The following is a 22,366-nucleotide window of genomic DNA, read 5'->3' as shown; positions in this document are numbered from 1 at the left end:
CCCTCATTTAACTACAACATCAAAGCAGGTGATCACTGAGCTGCCAGATACCACAGCCGTATCTCTCCTACGTTCTCACCTTTAGGATGTACACACGCTGTCTTTCAGGGACTATATCCAAACCTGGGATTTTATAAAAGCAACTTTACTCTTTTAGGGGGCATTCTTAATTCTCCCAAATATCGTTTTTGCCTGTACCTGAACCCCACCTGTTCCCAGGCTTCCATATTGTGATTGCATGTGAATCTCTCATTCCCCTTGAAATATTGGCATGCTAGCCATACTGGCATTTCACAAGAAATAGAAGCACGTTTTACAACTTAAGAAGAGAACCAGCTCAACCACAATAAATTCATGTGGGGATTGGCTTCAATTTACATATTAAAATAATCATTATGAATTTATAATTTACAAATTCCTACAAAGTGAAATTTGGCAGAACAACCCAGTTCAGGGAAAACAGTGAGAGACTGCTTCCAGCGTGTGTTAGACACACCGAGAAGAGTATGTTACATATCACGGGATGAAATCAGAGTAAACAGAGGTAAGTTTAGATACCAGGAAACCTGGGGCCTTCCGAACATGGCAGTGCTCTGGGGCTCTGGGTAACGGGATTGTTCAGTGGACACAGCACGGAGTTCACAGGAGGCAAAGCGGGCTAAAATGACGGGTAGTGACTTCAACAGAAAGAGTAAGGAGGTGGCTAGAACTTCTGCCACATTAGCTTCTTATCAGCGCTTGAGAAGCAGCTGCGACAAAGTGTTCTGAAAATATTGCTTTTCGTCTCGCTCACACCCCAGATAATGCATTTTCAGAAGGTTCCTTTTATGCCTAACTTTGCCTTCCTTTGCTATCTGTACTCAAGCATCTGCACAGAGAGTGGGTCATTCACCTGCTCGCTTGCCATGCACACACAGAACAGCTGCAAAGGACAGGCTATGGGGAATACAGAGATGAGGAAAAGGGCAGACCTGCCCTTTGCTGTGTTGCTACCTAGTACAGATACACCAGCACACAACACTAGGACAGGAGCAGAGAAACGTGGTCACAATTCACTGGGAGGAGTGGACCACATAACTCATCAAGACTCACTCATATTTCCTGGACTTCTGAGCATCAGTTTACTCTGCCCTCCCTCAACAGCTACAAGCTCAGAGACAACATAAAATTTTGAACTTGCCAGCTCATTGAACTCTCTATCTAACCAAATTATGTGCCTCCAGGAGAAGAAATGGCTTGTTTTCAGAAGTGTTGATGATAGGCTTGAAAAGTAAAGTTTATAAGGACCTGTGTTAGGTACAAAATTCATGTGATACCTGACTGAGTGCATTAATTGGTAAAAATGAGGCATCAGACAGGTACCAGTCTACAGTGAAACAATTAGAAATGTTAGAAATGAAATTAGAAATTTATATATCTGAAGTTGTGAGGGAATCGCAGAAAAAAGTCACTCTAGTGCCTCCACGGCAAATAAGGAGAGAAAATATTCATTTCTCTAAGAATATAGAAGGGTTCCTACTTAAATCTGAGGGAAAGGTGTCCTCTTACACATTAAATAGTCTTGGTAAACATTTAGAAAAATGGTATTTTAAGCTTAATACTTCAAATATTTGTCAAGAATTAATTACCTGTCAAAAATACTCCCTCCCCACAGCTACACTCACTCCTGCCTCAATTCAGCAAAGCAAATTCAATTTCATTATGGTCTAATGACAACAGATGGCTTTCATATTAAGCAATTTGAGTTATGTGACAGCAAATAGTAACCTCCATAAACATTTCTGTTATCTCCTATCAACTACAAAATCAAAAAAGATGAGTGCTACTCAAACAAGACAAAGCAAAAAAAAAAAAAAGATCTTCTCTTAGAAAACAGTTTCAGATATCAAACTGGAAGTCATAGTTCCTTAAATATGGGCTTACCAAGTATTCTGCTAAAATGGTTTTTATTGCTGATAAGCCCTGATATTTTATTTTTGACATGAGTTTTATATACACTTATTATATAAGCCATCTCTCTCACTTGCTCATTCTTCTTTTTTAGCAATAGAGCTAATCGTGTTAATCCAGGGTGAATTGATGAACCAAAAAAGAATATTTTCTCTGAAGAGTAAACAGAGAGTATTTTTGGAAGCAGGTTAAGTATCTAGAAAAATATAGATCATATCAGTTCAAGGTGTGGTACCTCAAATAATCATACCTATGAGAGTTACTCTTCAACTGTACAATGACTTCTTGGGCCAAGGCCTGGAAATAAATTACTGCCCATCCCTGAGGGTCAGAGTTCTCGGCTGCGAGATCCATTATGTATTACAAAATAATTATATGTACTGGTTCAAAAGCTGTGACTGGATATTTGGACCGACATGGCAATAAATGCAAAAACTTTGTATTGCCAAAAATATTGTTCCGGTACCTGAAACATCCGGGTTTTTCCCTTTCAATTCCTATGGTTTTCCCTCCCCATCTTCCTGGAGTAACTTTGTTCTCAGACTTCTAATAGTCTCCTACTCCAATGTGTCCTGCTCCCCATTTTCAATCTGCATATGCATCCTGTCTCTTTTTGGCTTGTAAACCTTCACCAGCTAGTCGGTGTACACAAGAAAAGTTGGAAACCCTTGGTTTGGCATTCAAGGCCCTGCAAAATTTGATTCTGGCCTACTTTTTCATCATGTGTTAGTTTCCCTTCGATACGAACTTCCTTTTTTCATCTGAGACTCTAATGATGGTTTAAAAAAGCAATCCAATAGCCTTCTTCATCTTTGTTCAGGGTAACCTCCCTCATGTAATATCTCACTCAATCCACATGCGGATCTGCTCATCCAATGTTTTCGCAAAGTTCAAGATGTAACTCAAGTTACCCACACTTTTCTGTCCTTGAATTGATAAAGCTGTTGCCTTAGGAACCATAATTTGCCACAAGATCTAGAGAGACACTGAAATCCTGTAATCCAAATCCTTCATTTTCCACACAAAATCATCTTTTACTTTGTGCTTTTATGTAGTGCCCATCTTATACTTTTTCATATGTCCCAAAGGAAATAACATAATTAAATATTTTGTCAACTTATTAGGTGACACTTTAATAAATTTAGCTTCTTCAAATGTGTCAAAATTCAGCAGATAATCCCTTTGGTGGACGGTGGTGAGAAGAGAAAAAAGGCATTTTGACAGTGTCCGATAAAAATCCCATCAGCATAAAAATACTGTTTAAATTACCAGCTAATTTTGGCAGACATGTCTGTCTGAGCCTCAACACATCACAGACCTTCAATCAGAGATGAGATTTTCAGACAGGGCAAGCCCAGGGATGGAACACAATGTCTGTTTTGCATGTTCCTGGAAATTTATCAAAAAGCTGAGAGCGTAATAATGGTCTATTTGCTTGTGTTGAAGGACATTTTGTTCTGGGCTGTATCAAAATGAGACCCACGACAAAAGAGCCATGTCAAAATGCCATGCAACTCCCAGAAGCTGGCCTAGTTTTAAGAATTTTATTTATTTCTGGTGCTTATATCATCTGCTTGTATAGTAGAATCAAAGTGCTCCCAATATACCTTTTACCCAAGCAATATCATATCTGATTATGTTCTATAAATCTTTTCTAGAGTAAGATCTATAGATCACAAACAAAATAGACATTAAGGAGCATTTAATGCTGTCAAAACCACTGCAGAATTTATAAACCGTACGTCAGAGCACATTGCTATGAGATACTTACATATATTACAAATGTTTCTTTTCAAAAGTAACTACTGTAAATCACTCTAATGCAAATTTAAGTGTCATGCTAATAAATACTACAAAGCAAGAATCTACCCTGGAACAAAAACTTAAGTGATGTACAGTATTTTCAATTGAATTACATTTAACTGAAGTGATTATTTATATTATTTACATTAGTATGAGTACAATTGACAGGTACGAGAAAAACATTGTAAAATTCCTACCTTGTGTCTGTTTCTTGTTCACTGCATTATCAGCTTTATGTCGTTTCTAAAGTTTAAAAGCAAAAACAGAAACCATGATAAAGTAAGATGAATAAAACGAAACAAAAAAAGCACCTACAGAAAAAGAGGTTTCTTTAACTTACGTTTCTCAAGGCTTTTATCCTTTCATACCCAGGAATTTTAAAGTTGAAAGCAACCCACAGCATCACTATATAACAGTCCTTTTCTGGGAGTATGGGTGTGTGGACCTTGGAAGATCTTACATTATCATGTAGGCAAGGTTAAAATTTTAATGTACTGAAAGATTTTAAGCTGAAAGGCTGACCTAGTCTTTTGGTTAAATAACTCGCTTAAAAGATTGCCCAAGATAATTATTATAACTACCATTTAAAAATGGCACTGAAATATTTTCAAATTATGAAATTGATTATCCAATTAAGCTGAATACTTCCTTTATAACTTAATGATGTGCTGATGTCTGTCAATGATTAGAAACAAATATATCGACTGCTTGCATAAAGCCTCTTCCATCTACTGCTCCCCAAGAGCCACCATCCCCTCAAAATCACAAGCCACTGACCACATGATCCTATTCTCCTTCCTCCCAAAAGCACTGAAAAAAAAACAACAACAAAAAATAGGTGAGCTAGTCTATGTCTAGGTGGGTGAGTTTGAAGAGTTACATAAGCCAAGGTTTTACAGCAGTAAGACAAAGAAACAGGAGGTCAGAGGGAAGGAGAGAATTTGATTGACTCAGGGAAACTAGAGGTTTTCTATGGCTTCCGTCTAGACTTACAGCATCGCGTGTAACAAACACATCAGCCTCTGCTGACACTGGAAAGAAGTGTGGAGTGTAACTCACTCCATGCTCAAAGACGCTATCATATAAAACCCATGGTCAGATTTACCTGCGCGCACCTGACTGTAAGGCAGTATGGAACAAATGCACGACAAATGAGTTTCGAAGTTTTCTACTGAGAAGAAACATGGTTTTTAGGCCCCCAATGTATGTAGGAAAACACTTTCTAAAAGAAAAACCTAGAGTTGTGGACACAGCAAGACACAGTAACACTCAGAAGGAGTGGCCCAATAGCTGGCAGCGTGAACTCACTTCATCCCAACAATCGGCCGCTGAACTGGGCAAAGCACAAATAAGAGCATTCAAAACACTTTTATGGAAGGCTTGTTCAAAATAATTCTGGCCACATCCACGTGCAGGAACACACTATAATTCTCTCTCATAATAAAACTCACTAAAAAAAGCAAAATAATGTAGACTTTTAATAGGCAAGTTATTACTTCCAAAAGTAAGCACATGATTTGCCGGCAAATATTCTTAACTGAATTTTTAAAGTTTTATTATATTTGTATCTTTTGTAGAGCATATCTTATAATTGATAAAACTCTAAGACGCCTCCACTTCTTTTGTTTGTTAATAAAGATCTTAAGAAAATTAAAAGTAACCTCAAGTAAATTTTATACTGAAATAAGGATTCAAGGTAAAATTAGATATTTAGAGCAGGTGCATATGTTTCCAAAACAATGCATATCTACAATACATAATAGTTCGACTTTGAACTAAAGGAGACAAATAAAAGCTAATTAATGAAACATTCCACTTCTACAGGAAATTTAATCTTAGTGAAACCTAAGGAGTTTCTGAACATTACTTTCCATCTACAGAGAATTCTTGTATAAGAGCATCTCTTTCCTCAGCCTTTCCACCACAGTAAACTAGGTTACTTGTCAAGACACATTGTGCTGAATACATATAAGGACTCACCCAGACAGGCAGATTCTAATCTTATGACTACAAAAAAAAAGCATCTTTGTATCCTAAAAAGGTCATTACTCCTTCTAAAAGTAATAGTTCAGGAAAATTAATATTTATTCTCTGAGTTCAAGTATCTCCCCTGTCCTATAATCAGAATTCATTAATACCACTGAGAGCTAGTGAATTATTCTGTATTTTCAATATTTGGTTGACAGTGCACCAATAAACTGTACTGTGTAAACAGTTCCATGAACTTTAGGATACTTAAGTATGCAAAATTGACCAATCCTCCTTCTGGGAACTCTTCCCTCCCTAGGCAGGTCTTGTTGCATCATCGCCCAGGTGTTCTGCCTGCACCTTGGCCCCTGCTTCTTCGTCTCCTTGCTAGGAATTCAGTGATAGAATCTGGAAGTCTTACTCTCTCACCCTTCTCTTAGTTCATTCATACTTGCAATTCCAAAGACAACCAATACATAAATATGTACCAGCCAAGACTCTCATTTGAGCCCTAGACAGTTATATCTAGTTGCCGCCTTGACATGTCCCTCTGGCAGTCTCAAAGGCATCTCAATCTATATCTAAGAACAATCTATGACTTTAACCCCTAAGACTTTGTCCTTGTCTCAGACCATCTACCATCTACTCACACAAACCATGAATTTGACAGTCATCCTTATACTTCCTTCTCCCTCTCCCTACTACCCAACTCATTTCTTCAGTCAATAAATGTTTACTAAACACTTAATAAGTACCAGGGCCTGTTACTATAGCTGAGGATACAGCAATGAACAAAAGAGAAAAACTTGCTCTCACGGAGCTTACATGCTACTGGTTAGAGTAGAATATGAACAAAATAACTAGGGCATGTAGCATGTCAAATGATGGTGAGTCTTGTTAATTTTACTTCTACTAAATATATATTAAATTCATTTTTCTATATTTCTTCATCTCTATCATACCACTTAGTCTGCGATATCTTCATTTTTTCATACTTGCTAGTAGAATACTCTTATAAGTCTACCTAGATCCTCTCTGTTTTCCTTCCAATCCATTTTCTACATTTTAGTCAAAAGGATTTTTGGATGATGACAATATAGTTAATATTAATTCAAAAGTTACTGTACACTCTACATTGTTCTAAAACCTCATGTGCATAATTAAATTCTCATAGTAGCTTGCATGGGAACTCGATTAATGTCTCCTTTACTGGATGGCAGGCTCCATCAGGGTTACTGTTACTCACTAGCATATACTTAGCATATTGATCTTTGAACTGTGTAGACTTAAATAAGTATTTGTTTATGATGAATAAAGCATATCAGTGTTTGATTTAACAAGTTTTTAGTGGTGAATATTATTAATTTAATGAATGACCTTGACCCTTGCATAAGACTCAGCATTTGACATGATGTACTTTTTTTTTTTATTAAACTAAGATCTCTCCATCAATTTTATAGTGTTTTCAAGTAAGTACATATCCCAGTTGTCACTTACACATAAAAACAGGAAATCATATTATATAAAGTGGCCAAAGCATTAAGAGTTAAAAGGCCCTGGGAGGGGTAAATCCTAGGTATCCTACCTGAAGGCAATCAATACTATGCTTTATTCTAAAATTTAAAAAGAAAATGTTGTTGAAGAGAATATAAAGGAAGTTCCACTAGAATGTACACTCTGTTTTATTCACTGATGTAAGAATGGTAGACATTAAGGGTGTTCATCAATATTTAGTTCCCCTCTACTCCTATGGACATGGAGAGTATACCTCCCTCCTGTCATGTCACTTGTTCTAATACTAGGCTGTCAGCAATATGACATGCACTATTTTGGGGCCAAAACATAGAAGAAGTGAGATCTTCTCTCTCTTGCCCTAATTCAGGGATGACCAACATTCCACAGGGCAAAGCCTTGCTTCAGCTGCATCCGCCAGTGACTACATGAACAAGGGCACCTCCTGCCCTTCCCTTCCCAACAACAACCTGCAGTGTTTTTGAGACCTGAAAAATAAACTCATGTTTAAGCCACTGGCATCTGGGACATGATTATTACTACAGCAAAAGTTTAACACATCTTAATATGTGTCCAAATAAATGCCTGACATGTAAGTACTGCCTCATATATATCTGTTGAATGAATAAAGGAATAAATGTATTCATTATAGCTACTAATAAAGATATTCTGTCCAACTATCTAAACTATTATTTGGTTTTTTTTCTTTTCTAGGAAGTAGTATTTCACACTTTTAATCACCTTATACCTTGATATAAACTTCTTGTTAAACCAATCTTGTAGACCTTTTTAGTTCATTTCTTAATATTTATTATATTAGAAAACTTCTTCAAATGGTACTATTATTACCCCACAATACTAATATTACATCCTTCAGAAACTGTCTAATTAGCTGTGTTTTAATAGTACCCAATTATTACATCATGACAATAGTTTTGTTAAAAAAATAAAAAGCAAAAACAAAACAAAACAAAAAAACCTTCTTGGCTACCATTCTAGTTACCATGCATTTTCATAGAGAGGGGTTCTAAAATCATAGCTAGATAGCTTCTAGTTTTGCTAAGGAAAAGAAAAAAAAAAAAAAAGGCCCTGGCTGTTATGGCTTAGTGGGATGGGCATCATCCTGCAAACCAAAAGGTCACCAGTTCAATTCCCAATCAGGGCACATGCTTGGGTTGCAGGTTCAGTCTCTGGTCTGGGCACGTTCAGAAGGCAACCAATCAATGTTTCTCTCTCACATAGGTGTATCTTTCTCTCCCTCCCTCCCATTCCTTCTCTCTAAAAACAGATATAAATACAGATATAAATAAAAGTTTTTAAATAAAAAAGATAAACATAGGAGAGGCAGTACAGAGCAATGATTGATTATAAGAGATCTGGAGCCTGACATCTGGGACATAATTATTACTGCAGCAAAAAATTCAGATATCTGAATTCTCATAGCCCCACTTAAATAGCTGTGTGACTTTGGACAAGTTTCCTTACTACTCTGTGTCTCCTCACACTCATCTATAAAATGGGGATAATATCATTTATTCTTTAAAGGGTTGTTATAAGATTTAATAAATATAAAGGACACAAAGCAAATACACAGAAACCTAAAGTTCACTGTTATTAACATTATTGCTGGTAACCTGCAGCAAAAATAAAGAGAAAGAACAGTGGATGGGATACAAATTCTATTAATTTCTCGGGCAAGTTACAAGACTTCTCCAAGCCTCAGCTTCCTTACCTGTAAAATGTGTTTATTATCCAACTTTCAAACTTATCGAAGGAATTAAATGAGAAAAGCATTTGCACAAACAATAGCACAGTGCCTAGTAAGTAATAGATGCTCAATGAAAACTAGGTTAAACAAAGACAGAAAAGTACAAAATGCAAAGAAAGAGACAGAATTGTAGTAAAGGCCAATCCTTATGCGAAATCCAACCATAATGTAAAAGATGCTATATCTGTGTGGAACTGTACAAGTAAGAAAAGAGCCCCTGAAATTTTCAGCTAGTGGTCCCCATCAGCATGCCTTTTCCAGTCAAGAGGACTATGATGCACACACACACACATAACCTGTTTTTATTTTTAGACTCTTGAATGTTTTTGAGACTGATGATCTAAATGATCAGCTGACCCACATCTAATGGGTCTAGGGACGGTATGGTTCATATGTTCTTAGTGAGATCCCAGTTTGATCTCTCACAGCCATAATAGTAATGCTTGTGTAACTTTAAATTGGAGCTTTCTAAAGAATGGCTCAGCCTTTCCTCCCCTTACCATCTGACTTGCCTAAGGCTTCACAAAAGGTCATTTCAGACAAGCAAATTATTTAAAGGGCAAAGACTAAAATACTGGTTTCTTCAACTAAGGTAGTTAAAATAACAGTTAAAATAGAAGAAAAAGAAAAGCCTAAGTTTATTTTGAGGAATGTTTTTTATAAAAGGGAAACTGACTTCCCCTTTTCTTGACTACTACAGAAAAATAAAACTAGCAAATTTGCTGTTACTTTCTTTTAATAACATAAGATAAAAGAAAAGGAAACTTAGAACTACTAAAATAAGATGAAAAGGAATCATAGGTATTTAATGAGGTGAAAACTAGGGTATATAAGTTTAAAAATAAAAAGCACAACAAAACCTTTTACATTTAAATAGTTTAGAGGTTCTGTTTAACTTGAAATTAATGTTCAAACTGAAAATTGAACATAATTAAAAATAATGTTCAAATATGTATTTCTCTCTAAGCCAATTATTACATTCAAATTAATTTCTTTCATTCATAAACTACAAACATAAGAAAACACTGTAACAAGCATTTTGCAATATTAATCCTATAAAAATGAAGAGAAATTGACTACAGAGGTGGGAGCATGTTCTATAAGCTTTTAAGTTGAATGGGCATTTCAAGTAGCGTGTACCAAGAATTAAAATACTTGATGAAGAAAATAGTATTTTAAAATATATATGAAAAGATGAAGTACTTACAATATCTTCTATTATCTCTTTGATAGCTGCCACAGCTAAAATAAATAAGAGAGGAACCAGTGTTGTATAGCGACCTGTTGGTGATACATCAGGTATTTGCTATTTGAAGAGGGGGAAAAAAGGAGAGAAATCCAGTGAGAACTAGCAAGTTGATGATACATTTAAAAATAACCAAGTCTTAATGCCTCTTAAAATATACTTCCTTGATTTTACTATTTTGGCAGACTAACACTGGGTAAGGTAATTTGTTCATGTCTAATAAGTAGCTGGAACAGTGTGCTAATTAGCTTCACGGCAAGCAGATGTGTGTAGCACTAACACCTAAAAAGGGGATTGGTTAAACAAATTACAGCAAACCTATACACTAAAATATCATATAACCATTAAAAATGATATTTTAGATACACAGTAAATCACATAGGAAAATATTCCCATGCTACTATATGGATAAGCAGATTATTAAACATGTGTACTCTATGATCTTCTTTTTGTAAACTAAATTAACAAATGATGCTTGGGGAAAAAATAGACCAGAAGGATGTACATCCAGATTTTAAGAGAGTAGTTCCCTCTGAGTGGTCAAATGAGTCATAAATTTTTTATTTATGTTTTGTTGTGTTTTCTAACTCTTTTTACAATGAGTATGCTATTTTTTAATAAAATAAAACTTTTATTCTGATTATAACTAACTCAAATACAAAGAGGAACAAAATTTAAAGTTATACTTCTTGTATTCTAAGGTTTAGCAATGACAGTTTATTGTTACTGAAATAAATTAATATCAAAAGATAAAGTCCCATCCCCTTTAGCACCCAAATAGTTCTTGTCACATAGAATTTAAAAAATGTTTAAAGCTCATAAAAATGAATCAGAAGGCTTAACAAGGTAGTGAAATTCTAACACGCCTTGTAGCAGGAACCAAACTAGCTGGTTTCTCTGTGTTTGGATAAGTTTCAGAAGATTGGTCATGGGCATTTTAAAATATCTGATCATCTGATGTCAAACTAAGCTTTTACAACATGACTTTACCTGAAGCAGTGCAATAAACAGAAAAAATGAATTGGCAGCTCTTCTGAACTGAGAGTAGAGAAATCGTGGGAGGAACGTGATTATGTTGTATTTTGCAGTGCTAGAAAACAAAATAAAAAGTTGTGTAAAAATTACTCTGTAATTAGCTCCAACATTTACAAAATTCTATTATCAGCATATGAAAAATTAGATAATGAACATCTTTCTTCTGTTTCAAATTTGGAGACTACTGCAAATGGTCATTAACCTAAGTGAAAAGGAGTAAAAGAAACTGTATGAATAAATACTAAGACTTTAATTTTCTGCCTAATATCTTTTGTTTTCATTGGTCAAGCATCCTGTTTCACATAACTAGGAGTAGCTTACAAAGAAGAGCAATTTCAATTAAGATCATGTATAATACGTTAACTGAAATTAAATCTAGCAAAAAAAAACCTAGCAATTTGAGCAGGACTATAAACTTTAAACAGAGATGCCTTCCTTGGATAACTTCAGAAAAATGGAGAGTTTTCTGGGTTTCTGTTTGAATTTTCTTTTTGGCCCTTCTATGAACGTGGCTAGAACTCCACACTAAACACATCAGATATATATCATAGTCAGTCAGATACCACCATTTAGGTCTTGGAAGCATTCAATTTTCCTCTTGTCAATTAAACAGGGAGGAAATTTAAGGGGCACATGCCACACCCCAAATTGTGAAAAGTTACTCTTGAATTTGAAGGTATAAATATTCATTTTAAATGAGCTTGTCTCAAATCTAGGAATTCTGCCCCTGAAGAAACACTGCATTGGCATTGTGGGTGCTCACTTGGTTCCTGAGGCCACTTACTGAATAGGGCCTTGACAGAGGTACTTTTTATATTATTGTTGGAATGAAAATAGAACAACGAAGTACTTCTCACAGCCCTCCACTCCTCATCACCATACTAAATTCCCCAACTATCCAAAGCCAATAGTTAAAGACCATTAAACCAAAAGGAGTTCTCCATGAAGAACTGCAAAGACCTCTTCTAAAATGGAAAAGCATGTTAACTCAAAACAATAACCTCTCGTTCTATAACAGGTTTAAGACAAAGGTATTTACCCATGGGCAGCTGCTTATCCCTTCTGCTCCTTTCAAATTCTTACTAACATCTCCTTGGTGGCTAGATGGAGAAAGAGCCGATTCACACTGCCTCCAGTAAGCTCTCCAATGTTAACTGATTTTACTGAAAGCTCTGTGCAGGCATTTTCATTCCGGCTGGAAGATGGCCCATAGCACTCCGCTGCAATAGCTGGCCCCACACCATTCGTTAGCCGTTCCTACCTGACATGGTTATTGCAGAACTTTGTCAGCTGGGGCTGGTTAATGAATATAGTCCTTATTTCCTCCTGGTCGGCCAGCGAAGTCTTCTCTGAAACATCATCGGTCTTCTCATAACCTTAAAGAGAGATAGTCTTCTTACTTGATAAGTAATGTTTCGTTTTATTATCTAGGCCAAAAACACATTGCATAGCTATCCCAGAACCTAAAATCTGTTATACGTGACATGCATCTCCTTACTGGTATTATTGTTTCTTTCCTAATAAAAAGAAAAATCCCCACATTTAACATCTGTACTAAATTCAAAAGGCAGCATGTAATAGCCATGTAAAAGACCTATTTAAATAACAGTGACATCACTTTTCAATTTTTGTCTTTCTATACGTTCAACTTATTTTATTTTCTCCATTACATAAAAATATGTCCAAAAGTAACAAAAAATTGTAAACTGGCTTACATTACAGTTTTAGATAACACTAATAAGACAGAGGTAATTTCAAATGTATTAAAAATATTAAGCATATATATTTAATGCTTTTGTTTTTTTCTTTTCTTTTTGTACAAAGATAGAAAAAAAGATGAACAATAAGATTTAAAAAGGAAACCACCACAATTATTTAACTCACTATGATCACCTTACTCTTTGTACTAAATAGAATTTATGTCCACAAACAACTTTAAAATGCTTTAAGATGAAACATTTCAAGTCCTCTCACAATCACTGCAACGACACAATAGATTTAGGCAATTTCTACTAGGTAACACCTTATGTCAAAATTGACAATCCTTAAAAAATATACATATAAGTTCTAGAAGAATAAAAAAAAAATTAACTGCTTATTTCACCCTAACAAGAATTCAGTGACACTGGATGAAATCATTCCCTTACCCCTTTCCTAGAAAAGCTCACCAACAGTACTTTGATCTCAAACACCCATTTTTCTTCTCTTTTCTGCCAAGCCAATGCCAAGTCCCCTCATAAGATCTGTAACAGGGGGTCTTTCCTGAAATACTTTATGATGCTAAAGTCAGTGAACCTTTTCTGTGATCCCACAGCCCTCTGCGCCCCTCTGCCCTCCCCAGCAAAAACACTCACCGGAAGGTTTTGCCACTGCCTGCTTCTGAGTGAGTCTTCCCCTACCAGAGTGGGCACTCCCTGGGGCCACAGGAGCTGTGTTACTCATCTCCCTACCACCAGTACAAGCAGCAGGTACTCAGTAAATGTTTGCTGAATAAATAAACACCAAATGATAAAGGAGTGGTTCTTCGGCCGTTTTTTTTTTTTTTTTCTTTCTTTCTTCCTTTCTATTTTTTTTTTTTTTTTTTTTTTTTTTTGAGGGCAAGCAAATGCTTCTCCACCCACTGATAAGGACACTAAAGCAGCCAAGAGCTGGTAGCAAACTGTTTTCAGAAAAGCTTGCCTGGGGTTTTGTTGCCATATGAAACCAGACAATCGTTTAGGCTTCCTGCAAAGGTGAGAAACAGGAGCACAGGGACCAGGGCGCAGGGATCGGTACAGTGTGCAGCAGCAGCAGGGGAGTGTGAACAGGGCGATATAGCTGAAGCATGGACCAAAGGCAAGGTAAAGACGTGAGATGCGGCACTAGGGAAGCACGCAGGCTGGGTCTCAGAGGACCTCTCCTGCTTGTAAAGAAGTCTGGACCGCATCCTCTGGCTGGCGGTGGGTCACTGAATGCTTTCCAGGTAGACAGGCGCACAGCAGGAGTCACAGTCTACTCTCCTCACTCTGGAGGTCACAGGGCCACATGAGATACTGCAGTCGTCATTTTACAGTTTTAGACACACCAGCAGCTTTGCCCGTGGCCACATGATTAATAGTTATCTTTCACGACAGTATGCTTTTGATACAACACAAGCCTCCCCCACACCCTCAGTTTTATGTAACCAAACTTTCACTAGTGCATTGTTATAGACCAAAGGTTTTTGTGTCCCCTCCAAAATTCATACGTTGAAATCCTATCCCTCCAAGGGGTGGTATTTGGGCCTCTGGAAGGTGATTAGGACATGAGGGTTGATCCCTCATGAACAGGATTAGTGGCCTTGTAAAAGGGATACTGAAGTGGTCCCTCATCCTTTCCATCATGTGAGGACACAGCAAGAAGACAGCCAGCTCTGAACCAGGACGTGTGTCCTCACTAAACACAGAATGTGCTGGTGCTTTAGTCTTAAACTTCCCAGCCCCCAAAGCAATAAAAAATAAACTTTGATTGTTCATAAGCCACACAGTCAATGGAATTTTGTTATAGCAGACTAAGATATGGATTATCAAACAGAGGCACAATAATCTTAAAAGTTCATAACAATCTTTTATTAGGTTTTCCTTAATGACAGCACAAAGACTTAAATATAAGATTAGAAACCATACAACTCCTTAGAAGAAGACATACACAGTAAAGTCTGACACTTCTCTGAGCAATAATTTTTCCGATATATCATCTCAAGCAAGGGGAACAACAACAACAACAAAAAAAGAACAAAAAAAAAAAAAAAAAAAAACCAAAACAAATGGGACTACATCAAACTAAAAAGGTTTTACACAGCAGAGGAAACTATTAACAAAATGAAAAGACAATACACTGAATAGGAGAAGATACTCATCAATGATACATCTGATAAAGGGCTAGTACATTCATGAGAAGAGACTATGCAAGCCATCAGCTCTAGAATCTGTGACTGGTGACTATAAGTGAGGAAAGTTTTCTTAAGAAATTCAAATGAAAGTTGCCAGTGAACTCTTCTTTCCAAAAGTTACAATAGCTTCTCATATGTTTTCTGCTCCCCTTACTGCTGTTATTTTGGGGTGCCTCCCTGTCTCACTTGGCATTTGTATTAGTTTCCTATGGTTGCCACAGCTAGACAGCAATTTTGATCTTACATTTCTTCTGGGTTAGAGGTGAAAACACATTCCCCACATTCAATCTGACAGCCATTCAACATGTGCCAGATAACTCTATTTTAATGCTATTTTTCCTTTTTAAATTTCCTTTGCAAATCACCACCTCCAGCAGCTCTAATGACCACATAAAGAGCTCTGTGTTTATACCTGGGAATGCCTTCACTGAGATACTGATGTATAGCAGTGGCAAAGGTAATTGGGGGAAGAATCCACCACTCCACCCCAAAGAAGGTAAAACTAAGATGGCACAGTTGCCATTCCTCCTTATACAGCATCTGTCCTGTTCTACGGAAGGAAGCTATACCTGTTGGATTTGTTTAATAATTTAGAGGGCTTGTTCACATAAATCATTCAAGTTCCTCAGTAGCTCCTCATCCACCTGTCTTGCCTCCTAAAGACTTACTGAGTCAGCTTTTGTGTCTCCCCTTACAGAAGGCACAGTGGAGGAGAGACCATGGATCTATCAGCTGTTCTCATGGAGTCTTCATGGAAGGTGGGGCCTCTTTAGAGCCTTCTTTACCCATGGTCACGCAAAATGTTTTAGCTACTGAACGAGCCGGAAGAAGACATGACTTTGCACTATTAAATAAGGATATACAAGCAACATCCTCCTGATAACTATTTCAGCTTCCAAAAATTATTTTCTTGATGAGAGAACATATGATGATGGTTGAGCATCCTAATCATGGCCCTGAAGTGAACACGTGTTCATCTCTCCCTAAGAGTGTTCCATCATTAAACCTTCTTAGTGGTTGTGTGGCAAGCTCTGGTTCTTCTGCTGATTACTTATGTGACCCCAAAGCAAGCCACTTACTCCCAGGGGGGTTATTCTCTTGTCTTTTAAAGTGAGGAAGGTAGGCTAATAATCTTATGCTCTTTTTCAGGTCCGAAGTCCTGTGAAATTGGTATCTGCTGGGCACCAGGAAGAAAAACGTTGATGTCTCATTTGTTCAGAAAAACAGGAAAATTTAAAAACAAAATGAAAAAGTTCCCTGCTTGAGCCTAGTGTTTCACAGCAATGGCTGCCTGACATAATCTGCAGCCAGAACTCAGTCACACAGTCAGTGGTGTTTTGTGATCATGGCTACATTGCCATAATTGAAAAGATAAGCAGCTGACTATAATCTGTTGCCAGCAACTACTTACCTAGTACTCACCAGCTGACCAGTAACTAATGAGTTACTAAGTAGGTTGACATATAATCTTTTCTTCCTCTGCCTAGATTCATGATCATATGCTTATATGCACACAGAATAATATAACTAACAGGGAAGAAAAATGCTCAACACTTATTTTAGTGAAAAGCTTTTAATCCTTTCATACAATTACAAAAAATTATCATCTCTGAAATTTTCCACTTCTCATCACAAATATCATGACCCAATCAGTAAAACCAATTGTTCATTAGTTCATTCATTCATTCAACACATATGTTCAACATAAACGCCTACTATGTGGCAGCCATTTTTTAAAAAGCTGCAGAAACAACAGAAAATAAGATAAGATCCCTTCATTTTGGGGGCTTATTTTCTAGAGAACAAGATAATTACAGATCATGGTAAGTGCGATGAAAAAAATGCAACAAGTGATAGATAGAACTCTCTGTGCTTCCATTTCATCATCTATATCAGGAAATGATAATAGCACCTGCTTCAAAGCAGGTTGTGAGGACCCGGTAAGGTAGCGAATGAGGAGAACAATGCCGAGCACATAGGAAGAGCTCCATAAATGTCAGGTGCACTCATTGTGTACTGTTATCACTACTGTTGTTGCTGCTTTATGCTGAGTGATAAGGGAAGGCCTCTCCAAGGAGACTCCAGTTGAGACCTGAGGACTGCAATACAGAAAGATAAAGGACATTGAAAATGAACGGGGAGAGCAGGAGCAAAGCCCAGGAGGCAAGAATGAACTTGGCATTTCCAGGAACATGAAGAGCAGTGACAGTGAACAAGAGCATTGAATAAGAAGAGGCAGGGCCAGATTGGGAAAGACCGTAGGAAAGGAAAATTTATAGTCTTTATGTGACAGGAATCCACTGAGAAGTTTTAGGCTGGAAGATCATTTTGAGGCTACTGAGATAATCCAGATAAAAGGTCATGGGGTCAGGTGAGACTGTGGTGACAGGGATGAAAAGAAGTAGATGTATATGTGATATTTTTTGGAGGTGGAGCTGGTCTGACCGTTACAGCGTCTCCTTGTCTCTCATCATTCCACCACTGTACCCATATGATGACACATACACCCACTGCCTGGCGCTGCTCTCAGCAAAAGCCCAAGACTTAAAAGAAACTTAAGATTTTAAATACAACAAATGGGGAGGGGCATATAAGGGGGCTAAAAGGTAATGTAAAAAAATAAAGATTAAATTAAAAAATAAATACAACAATTGATTTACCACTTATGGACTAGTCTTTACGGTCATAAAACTTTATCCTTAGATATCATGCATCTTTTTCTCATTATAAAATGGTAATTGATACTATGGAGAGCACAGGGTACAATCAATGAAGGCGTTACAGTGTCAGGCCTGGAAGCACAGACCATGGCGTGAGAGAGATGACTTAGGCCATCAGTTACGAGCTATGGTAACCGTGGGCAAATGACCTGCCTCTAGCTGCCTGCCTTCTCTCACAGGTGTTTGAGGGGATTAAGTGAGATGATGCAGGTGTACAGCACTTGGGACAGTGCCTAACTGCTCATGCACATACAGGTATTCTAGCTATTATTTTTATAGTTAGAACAGAATAGACCATGGGGAAAGGGAATAGGCTCTGTCATCAGATCAGTGCTCAGATTTGAATTATGGCACTTCACATAACATTGGGCGAATTATTTTGTGTTCTGTGCATCAGCTTCCTCATGCACAAAATAGGGTTAGAATGAAGGTTACATGACATTATGCCAGCAATGAAGCACAAGACTTGCCACTCAAACAGTTCCAGTCACCTTATTCTCCCACGATATTATAAAGGTAATCTCCCCTTCAAAACCCTTGAGATGGGAAAAAGTCTTAGAAACTCTAATGTAGGTATCAATATTTTTTAATTGGATATTATTTAATTAAAGCTGTGACCAGTGAATGAATCTAGAGAGTAAAATAATGAATTTGACTCTATTCTCATGTAAATTAATATTAAATAAGTATATGTTTTCTCCAAACTTGTTATCTGTATAGAGGTTATGCAACAGAAAAGCGGGGGTGGGTAGGTAGGAGGGAGAAGAGAGTAAGATACAAAAATTCTGTTGCCTGGTAATATGATTATAGAACTATTACATTTCGTAGACTCAATGTTATTGTAATTATAAGTAAGGCTGTATTTAGAATCAGAATATCTATTATATTAACTCCCAAACATAATCAGAAGTCAATTATATATATATTTTTTACTCAATGGTTTCCAATATTAGACATTAAAGGGACCATATTAATTGCTCACATTTCTTGACCTAGAATGAGGTCATCAGACAAAGAGCCATGCCGGCAACAGTCACAGAATCTAATAAAAGAACATGAACTGAAAACCTAAGCAGAGGCTTAAGGGCACAAATGCAGAACTTAGGTGTGATTAAAGGTCTGTGTTCTTTACCTTAGGAAATTATGAGCATTACCCATGGTCCATTCTAAAGGTTTAAATATGTTTTTATTTTGTTCTCTTGGAAAAACAACAACAAATTAAAAGTCCTCATTTAAATTATTTTTTGTTCAAGTTTCTGGAACAAAAAGCTCTTTGTTGAATAATTTAGATGTTTGTATTTTCTTTATTTCATTTTTAGTGATATTTTTGTAAAATAGCATATGCACACACACAGTTTATTTTATTAGAAATACGGAAGCAGTTACCAGAGCTACCAAAAAGATCTGAAATCCCACGTTATGCATTGGTGAAGCAGAATGGTCATTTCCAATGTTAGATTGTGAGCCCGACAGCAGCTGTTCAGACAGAGAGGGTATAAAAAGGAACCACCACTCTGCAAACAGTGAACTAGGTGCTTTGAAGATTAAGACTTACAACTACATTTTCAAATATGCCAGCGATTTTCAACCAATGCACCGCAAGAATTTTTAAATCATGCAGTACCTGAGTATTTAATCAGGGGCACTGAGCTGTTTTCCCGCAGCTGGTTGAATTAAAAAATAAATACAGCCAACACCACAATAACTGTGCAGTGTGAATGAATCGAAAGCATACTTATTTTTTTTGTCAGATCAGCAAAAAATATATTTTTTTGGTGTGCTGTAAAATTTTAGTAATTAGTTTATGTGTCCAGTGAGATGAAAAAGGTTAAAAATCGCTGAAATATGGCCGTTGAAGAAGTCAAACACTTCTAAAAGCATGGAAATTAAATGGAAACTATTCAGCAACATGTTTCAAATGTCTAGACCACGACTGCAATAGCCAGAGCGGAAATGAAATTTTCAATTGCATCAATACACCTTCTCTGCTCAGGATATTTTGATTCAGGTTCCATGTAGGGGGAATATGCTGCTCATTCCAACTCAGTTTGCTTTTCCTGAAAACGTTCCTTTTATTTTTTATTTTTTATTTTTGGAAAACTCCCTTTTCCCCAACTGTAGACAGACTTGAGGGACCGGTCCATCAGATACCATTTCCCCTTTTTTAGACTTCAAGGTGTGCACGTGGTCTATGCTAGGCTAATCACAATGTTCTGTCTGGACATATGAAGAAGCTGAGCACACATTAAGACTAATTCTGTGGCAGCCTGAAGTACCTGTCCATTAGTCAAGCTGCCTTGGTTCATCCGCAATCTTCCTGTAAAGCTTTGCATTTGATTCTGGGAACTATTCCACCTGCTTAAAGATTGCTCAGCTTCTATATTATGAAACTTTAGTGGAGGCATTTCAGTCCTCAGCTGGAAGCTAGGTCCTGTCCCAGTGCCCATCTAATGGAGCTGGGCACGGATACTGGACCTGGACCTGGCCAGTCTTCTTCCAGAAGCTGAAACCGGCTTCACTAGCTGGCTTTTCTGCTCTGCATGGAATGATGACCTAGAACCACAATGCAACTACTCTGCCCCGCAAAATCACCAGGCTGCCTGCAATTTTCCCCAGGAGGCCCTACTTGCTAGATCAGATCTCCCTGGATGTGAACAGCTGCCTTAACCCAGCCCTGAGCGCAGCACGTTCTGAGAGAACTATGGGTTGCACAACAGCCGAAAAGCTTTCCACATCTCCGGCTGCCTCTCCTTTACCCTCTTGCTCATGCAACTGCGACAAATCTAAGTTACAACATCTAAGTCATAACCAATGTCGTAACAAAGAATACCCACTTACTCCAATGATGTAAAACAATGGTTAACTCCTTCAAAACTGGTTGTTTTCCATCTTACATATGGGTTCAGTTTTTTTTAAAAAAGAAAGAATTATTCTTAAAATGATGAAGATGAGGAAACTTTGCTTCTCATATGGAGAACTGGTCATGGTCAGAGGGCCAGGGAGTACCAGTTGGGACAATATTTGGAAATTGATAAACTCCAGCCCAGTTTTAACACTGATAGATGGATGCATTCATTCATTCAGCAATTAAGCTTGACCTGACCTCCCCCAGTAACTATTTCTCCTCTATTGGCCCTGTCCCACCTCACTACAGTTTTCCAACCACGACCCTCTCCTATCCTCATGGCTTTGTTGGATGCTACTTAAATGTCAAAGAACCCTCCCTGACCACTCTTCCTTGACGTGTCGCCTACAGAAGTTTTGAATATATATATAGTGGTCTTTTACCACTCCAACATTAATCGTTCATCTATTCAGGCATATAGCAACTGAGAATAATTATAAATGTTACAGAGGTACCTAACATATACTGAGGAGAAGGCAGATATAAGGATACATATATGTATCTATCACGTATGTTACTCTAATAAGGACAAGAAACATAACACTTCAGGGAAGTCCTTCGCATGCAATAAATGTTTATTAAATTTTCTATTTTAATAGCAGGTATCTCCAAATTCCCAGTACTTTATAGTCTTGTCCCTATTCACTTAAGATCCACTAATATATTTTCCTATCAGGAAAATTACCATACATGGTAAATAATATTTTTCTTTAAGTGTCTTTGTGGGAACTGATGTAAAAATAAATAAGTGCGAAAACACATCAACAGCATTTCTTGCCTAAAACAGGAAAAGATAATAGTTTAACACTTCCTGAGCTCATGCTGAACTACAGCAAGCTCCTAAAGTAGTACTATAAATTCTAAGTGGTAGACATTGAAGAAAGTATTCCTGACATTCACAGGAAAGGTTACCTTAAGCAGTGTTACATGGAAGTCTATGGCATGCCTAGAGTTGCACCTCACACGCAGTGAGCACTCAAGTTTCCTTGGCTGTCAGCCAGAAAAATAACTCAGAAAAGTCATCATCCTGGGCATGCTGAGTTGCTAAAAATAGTGATGAAAACATTTATTAATGCCCAATCATGCTTAACAGGAAAAGGAAGAAGAACAATGAAAGACGAAAGGAAATTTACGATATTGCCTTGGGAATATCGTATAAATCGCTTCGTCAGATAGAAGAAATAAATGGTTTGTTCTCCATACAGAATTAACAATTGGCACAGAAACAGACTGCACTAGCAATGAGGGGTTTCAACTCCCCGGCATCTCCTAGAAGTCTCAAGCAGCTAAAAGCATCATTAACTTGTCTTGGCATCAATTTCATTCGGGAAACAAGATGAGGAACTGCTACTATGTACTGGATTCTGATCCATGCAAAAGTGAAAAAGTAACCATTCTTGTAGAAGACATAACTGTATCAAAGGGCTGTTGACAGCCAAAGAGGGAAAGACCAGGCTAAGCCACGTGTGCCTTCCAGGCTTCCGGAGGGCACATTACAAGTTATCAAGACCCAAGAAGGGCAGTAGGTTGGAAGACTACCTACAGCAAC

The 22,366-nt window shown here is 37.3% G+C and overlaps 1 protein-coding gene across 8 annotated transcripts in view; it reads right to left on the bottom strand.

Annotated features, from left to right (window-relative positions):
• Positions 1-22,366, bottom strand: part of ATP8A1 (ATPase phospholipid transporting 8A1) — a 219,998-nt gene that overhangs the window by 180,177 nt on the left and 17,455 nt on the right. For 5 of the 8 annotated variants that reach the window (XM_090266926.1, XM_090266927.1, XM_090266925.1 and 2 more), the window contains exons 2-5: positions 12,544-12,658; positions 11,238-11,337; positions 10,209-10,307; positions 3,951-3,996 (exon numbers count right to left, since the gene is read on the bottom strand). In XM_090266926.1, the coding sequence (XP_090123052.1) occupies positions 3,951-3,996; positions 10,209-10,307; positions 11,238-11,337; positions 12,544-12,658 (360 nt within the window). Of the gene's footprint in view, positions 1-3,950; positions 3,997-10,208; positions 10,308-11,237; positions 11,338-12,543; positions 12,659-13,636; positions 13,745-22,366 lie in introns of those variants that run through there. The other 3 variants (XM_090266932.1, XM_090266933.1, XM_090266931.1) reach the window with 2 other exon arrangements.

The sequence above is a fragment of the Furipterus horrens genome, unplaced genomic scaffold (assembly GCF_987537825.1).
Source record: "Furipterus horrens unplaced genomic scaffold, mFurHor1.1.pri manual_scaffold_2, whole genome shotgun sequence".
Lineage (NCBI taxonomy): Eukaryota > Metazoa > Chordata > Mammalia > Chiroptera > Furipteridae > Furipterus > Furipterus horrens.
This window is presented reverse-complemented; position numbering and strand designations above follow the sequence as displayed.